This window comes from Lonchura striata, chromosome 5 (assembly GCF_050655825.1).
Source record: "Lonchura striata isolate lonStrDom1 chromosome 5, ASM5065582v1, whole genome shotgun sequence".
Taxonomy (NCBI): domain Eukaryota; kingdom Metazoa; phylum Chordata; class Aves; order Passeriformes; family Estrildidae; genus Lonchura; species Lonchura striata.
In genome coordinates, this window is record NC_140707.1 from 5,748,414 (window position 1) to 5,754,714 (window position 6,301).

At 54.9% G+C, this 6,301-nt stretch overlaps 1 protein-coding gene across 1 annotated transcript; it reads right to left on the reverse strand.

The window, feature by feature from the left end:
- Window positions 1–1,342: 1,342 nt before the first annotated feature.
- Window positions 1,343–6,301, reverse strand: LOC146767168 (uncharacterized). Its single transcript, XM_085581157.1, is given in 1 exon segment — window positions 1,343–6,301. A coding segment is annotated over 1 exon segment (1,761 nt). The 5' UTR covers window positions 4,368–6,301; the 3' UTR covers window positions 1,343–2,606.

Below are 6,301 nucleotides of genomic sequence, written 5' to 3' on the forward strand. Positions count from 1 at the left end.
TTTGTCCCAGTCCCTTCCCTACCTGTCCAGGCAACTCTGTCATTTTATCCTGACTGTTCCCTGCCACTCAGCCCCTTAGCCAACCCCTGATTGAAACCCCCACTTGGAAATCTCCTAATCCAGGATGCCCCATTGGCCCCTGTGCCTTTCCCGATCCTGATGGTCCCACTGTGTTGATATAATCGTCTCACTCCTGCCCTGAGGATTCCCTGTTGCTTCGCTGTTTCTGCCCACCGCCTGACTTGGATCTGAGCAAAACCCTTTGCAAACGAGGGTGAGTGGCTCTTTTTTATCCCTCTCTCTGCACCTCGAATAAACTTTCCCAGTGGAAGCTGAAGGCATAGAGGCTCCTCCTTCCTCCCTGGCCTGGTCCCTGCCGTGGCTGTAACAGCGTGCAGGGCAGAGCTTGCAGCTCTGCAGGTTCAGCCGTGGGCAAAGCCCAGTCCCCAGCTGTTGGCCGGTCCCGCCGTGGCTGCCGGAGCGCACAGAGCCAGCCTGGGTTCCGGGGGCTCGGGAAGGAGCTGGCCGGGAGCATCCCCGGAGCGGTGTCCTGGCGGGCCATTCTGTGCCCCGAGCCCTGCGAGGCTTTGGCCCCGCTGGCCCACGGCAGCCCAGCCCCGCAGTGCCGAGCCCTGGCCGTGCGGGCTGCGCTGCCCAGGGCACGAGGAATTGGCCGCACGGCCGTGCCGGGGGCTCGTGGGCAGCGGCTCCAGGAGCCGCAGCAGCCCGGGGAGCAGCGGTGTCCCTCAGGGCTGTGCCCGGGCCCCGGGGCTCGGCCCTGCCCGCAGCAGCGGCACCCGGGGGCAGCGAGCGCGGCCTCGGCGGCCGGGCAGGGCACGGGCAGCCGAGCGGGGCAGGGGCAGCCCCGAGGCCGGGGCCGTGCCCGGGCACCGGGCCGAGCTGGAGAAGCGGCACCGCCAGAGCCTCCTGCGCTGCCGCCGGGCCGGGGCCCGGCCGCTGCCCCCGGCCCGGGGCAGGGCCCGAGGCAGCGGCTCCTGCGGCTCTCCCCTCGCCCCTGCGGCGCCAGGGCACAGCGGCCGGGCCGGGGCTCGCTCCCTGCTGCCGGCCGGGCACTGCCGAGGGCTCCCCGCCCGCCGGGGCCGGGGCCGGGCGCTGAGGGAGCGGCGCCGCCATCGCTTCCGCCCTCAGGGGCTCTGAGGGGAGCGCGGCTCCCGCCAGCCCCGCTCCGCCCGCACGGGCAGCGCAAACCTGGAGCACAAAGACACACGGCGCTGCCATTGTGTCCGTGCCCTTCCAATGCACCCGCACAGCGGCCCCGGGGCTGCGCTCGGCCACGGCAGCAGCGCTCCAGGGCCGAGCTCTGTGGGATGTGACACTAAACCCACAGGCTTTAGTCTTCTTGGGAGAGAGAAATGAATGTTTCAGTCTCCTTGGGATAGAAAACCGCTTTTGATTGCACTGTTCTGTCGTACACTGGTGTGAAAAAAATCATAAACACTAAACTGGCATAATTAGAGGTCCCTGTGGGTCAAAAGTCATAAACAAATAGTTAGCAACATCTCTACTAACAAAAGATTCAATAAAAGAAAAAGCTAGGCTATCAAAAATTTTCGCAGTCTTGTCACCTGTTGCTCTTGTCTTTTACAATGTTTAAATTTGTTTCCTGTGATCTTTTTTATTTTGGGCACAATGAAGCAAAACTGAGCAGCATCAGGGAAAAACCCACAGCTGGGTCCAAGGCTTCAGAATGGTTGTGGAACTCCCGGAGGACTCGCACGCTTCAGCCATGCACAAAAGCTCCTCTCCTTTCCGAGGCTGCACGGCAGCACACGGGGAGTAAAATCAGAGTTCTTCCTGATTTCCTACACTTGCCCTCCATCATTTATCCAGCACCTTCTCCAAGTGCAGGTAGTGAGAGGAGACAGATCAAGTGTGGTTCTGGATAATCTGTTTTCTTGTTGCTTCTCTTTGGACCGCCACTTGTTGCTTTTGAGGGTTCCTCACTGCTGTCCCCCGTCCCTCCCCAGCCCCCCGGGACCCTCCGGCTAGCTGTCCCCTCCGGGGCCGGGGTTTTCCGCGGTCCCACTGCCCTGGGCTTACCAGGCAGCATCTGGGTTAGCACGGTCCGAGCGGCAGCGTTGCCTCAGTTGCCACTAGGATTCGAGATAAAGAGACCAAGAGAGACCAATGGTATGCTTGTCCAGAGAGATTGTATTGCCTGAACGGTAGCAGGGACCAAAGGCCCTGGGCTATTGCCCAGATACAGTTTTATGCAGCAAAATTAAGAAATAAGGTCTAAACAATAGAGACAGTGTTCAGCTAAGGCACATCAGAACCACCCCAGGGGCCAGGTCCAATGGGAGCTGCTCAGGGGTGGGGAGAAGGGGGTCTACAGAGGAATGCTGAAGCGGGACTTTCCCGAGACAGTGGAGCATACATAAATGTATCTTTTACCTCAGTTTCTCATTCCTAAAGCCTTTCTAAAACAATGGGGCATACATGAATGTATCCTTTTCCTCAGTTTACCATTCCCAAGGCCTTTCCAAAACCTTCCTCCATGCTACCATGCCAGCATGATAGCTACAATTCCCCCTTCTTTACTTATTAAGAAGAACAGTGCCTTGGGAAAAGGTAAACTGTGGCTCTTAAACTGCAGTGTCTTTCTGCTTGTCGTCTTCCCACCAATCGCTTTCCGTGTCGGCAGCAGCGATGAAAACCGGTGCAGAAGCCTTCAGCTTCGAGGTGATGACCTTGGAGATGATTCGCTTCAGAATCCCGAATGCTAACAGAACTAAAAACAATGCAACTAGAAAGTAAAGGATGTCTTTTAAAAGAATCACTGCCTCATTTTCTTGCTTCACACTCCCAATGAGGCTTGTCATTTCCTGAATGGACGAGTGGACACTCTGACCTTTAGATGACAGATCAAAACAACACAACCCATCAAATTCTTTACATCCATGACCATGTGCCAACAGCAGGAAATCAATAGCTGCCCTATTCTGGAGGGTAGCCTTTCTGGTTATTTCCTCGTCTTCTAGGAGGTCACTCAGGGCTGCTGATGTTAAATTTGCCTGCTTGGTCACCCAGCATTCTAGATTGCCTAATTCACTCAATGCTTTGGCTGCCACAACCCATGGTAAAAACACAGAGATGGCAACTCTTTTGGATTTTGCCCAATGGTAAATTTCTGCATCACAATGTTCATCAAATTGACTCGCACTCCGCTTAGTAATTTTTTTCTCACCTTTTGCTTGCCCAATTGGAATTTGGGTCATGTTGGGGGAAGCAAGGGTCAGATGCCCAAAAGTGCATGGACCTCCAATAAGACGAGAGGGGATTCCTGGGTATGCTCTGTCCCCACAGATAAGAAACATTCCCTTGTCCAGCTTGCGTGGATGGAAATCAGTGGTGGATGCAAATTTCAGCTTGTAGACAGCTGTGCCCCATTGACCTGCTCTGAATTCTACCTTGTACTGTTTGACATGCTCATATAATTTTACTTCTTTGGTTGGGGAAAAATCAAATTGAATGCAAAATTCAGCTTTTGCAGAGCCTAGGAGTTCTAATTCCTGGGGCTCTCCCTTGGCAGTGGGCAAATGTGAGACCCATCCTTGCCACAAAATGAGGGGGTTTCGCACTGGTGCTTTAATTTGTCCTGCACCTTTAGGTATTTTATTTTCGTTCACCTGCTTTTGCAAATGGACCAGATCAATTGGGAACTCATCCTCCTTACTTGGCACCCCTATTAAACATGTGGACATTGGATTTTCTGCTGAGGCAGTGGACAAACACATATGATCCTGTTGCAAGGCTTGGGCTAGCGTGACCCATACATTTTTCTTGGGCTGTGGAACAATCCATGCATCCACTGTGGAAGGGTAGATGGCCATTCCCTGGAACCAAACGATGAGCAGGAATGTGGAAATTGACATTCTGCTAGTCTGAAAGAAAGATAAAATCATACAACAAAGTGAACTAACTCTGAAAAAGATACAATTTGCTCTGCCAGTATAAAGGAAAAAGATTCCCCACCCTCCCACTTTCCCCCCTTGTTGAGGAGGCCCTGCGGACCCTGGAGTCCTCGGGGTTGCTGCTACTGCAGCAACCACCCTTTCCCGTGGCTTTATCACTGAGTCCTCTGTCATCAGCACAGCTTTCCTGGTGCACTCCTCGATGAGCTGATCGAGTGTGGGGGGAGGCGATGATGGAAGGGCCAGGATGACTCACTGACAGGCTTCATTTGCATTTGCAGTGACAAGTTCTAATGTATGTTGGTCTTGGAGCTCTGGATTTTGCACCCTCTTTTCCACAGAGGCTCGCACTCGATCCACAAAATCCATGAATGGTTCTGCAACAGACTGCTTCAAAGCGGTATAAGAAACAACAGGTTCTTTAAAAGGCATGTTAAAAAATGCATGTTCTGCTGCATCCCTGGACAGGTCCAACACTGCTCTGGGGATGCTTGCTTTTCAGCTTGGCTCCAATCACCCTCACCCACTAGATGTTCTAAAGTGATTTCCTCATCCTCTATATCTGTGGAATGGCTTGGACTTTGCAAAATCTCTGGGAGGAGATGTCCTGCAATCCTTTTCCAGGTTCTTTCCCACAATCTAAACTCAGACTGAGGGAGCAAGCAACTGAAAAGACGTTTCAAGTCAGCAGGGACATATGTTTTGGAGCTTAGAGTAGCTTTTAAAATGCTCTTAAAAAATTCACTTCTTTCCCCAAACTTACACTTTGTTTTGCAAAGTTCCCTAATACTATCATACGAAAGGGGCTCCCATTTGGCGTTCTGTCCCCTGGCATTATAGATCACAGGGGCCAGGAACGCAGGGTCGGTGTCTCTGACCAGGTTCAGTCTCTGACCAGGTTTCCAGTCTCTGACCTGGTTCCTCGTGCTGACAGTCTCGGCGCTGCCGTTGTCAGGGAGACTGGGAGAGAGACAGGGAGAGGGGCTGACTTGTGTGGGAGTGGCCGCAGCCGGCGGGGCCATGTGGAGCGGAGCAGGGACAGGGGGTGGTGATGCAACTGCGAGAGGAGGAGCTGAGGGCTGGACTTCGGGCTGGAATGTGGGCTGGAATGCGGGCTGAACCATGGGCTGAATCGCCGCAAGGGCGGAGGCGTTGGGATCGGGGACGGGTGAAGGGAGGGGTGCGAGGGCTGGCACAGGGAGCACAGGGAACACCGCGTGGCCGCCTCCATCTTGCGGAGGCTGCACAGAGGGGGGGAGGGGGGGAGTGCAAAGCATGGATTTTCAGCTGCGGGAGCGAAAGCAGGAGATGGAGAAGGGTTAGAAACTAAATCTACATCTGCACAGTTAGTTTTCTCACCGCAGGGGGTGCGGGGGGACACAGGGGACGCAACGGGGCTCTTTTCTGCTCCCCGGGCGCCCTGAGTGTCTGCACTCTCTTTCACAACATCGTAAATGAACAAAAACATTCTCATAAAACCTTCTTTCACTGAGGGATCTCCTGCCTTTGTCAGCACTGCACCCACACGCTTCCAAAATCGTCTTTCTCTCACTACTTGCTCTGTTACCTCCGGAAAACTTACTGATAACCATCTGACAAACTCTTTCACAAGGCTCTTAGGAAATTTGACACCTGCACTCTGCAGGGGTTCCTGAACTTGTTTATAAATCTCTTTCTGCTGTGTAGTCAGCCTGACACCCATGGCTGGCTTCACAGCAAATCTCAACCAATTACTGCAGCAAACACAAAGTTCTAAAGCTACGACGGAGACTCCCGTCACGCCTGCGCGCTGTCGTGTCCCACCACGGGCACACAGGAGCCGATGTCTCCTGGCCGGGCCCCTGCCCCCCAGAAACTGAGACTCACCCACCGCCGTCCTTTAGACACCACTGCAGCAATGGTTCCCGAACCCCGGGCGGTCTCCCGGGTGTGGAGAGGTGCCGTCCGACCCGTGGCGACCTCGCCGGACAGAAATCGGCGTCTGTCTCCACGGCAACAGTCCTGCTGGGCTGTGTGGAGAGGCAAGTGCCTCACACCACCAGCGTGATCCCAGAGCTTCTCCCCACGGAGCTGACAGCCTGTGTGGCGGTTTATTCACACCGCTCTCCGCTCTGCAGCTCGCGGTGACACTGCAAAGTGTCTGGAAAAGCTCCTAGCCAGTGCACTGTCCACGACGGCTGGGGCAGACTTGCTCAAACCAGTGCAAAGCCCAACGTTGGTGCGCCACTTGTTGCTTCTCTTTCGACCGCCACTTTGCTCTCGGGGGTTCCTCGCCGCTGTCCCCCGCCCCTCCCCGGCCCCCCGGGACCCTCCGGCTAGCTGTCCCCTCCGGGGTCAGGGTTTTTCACGGTCCTGCTGCCCTGGGC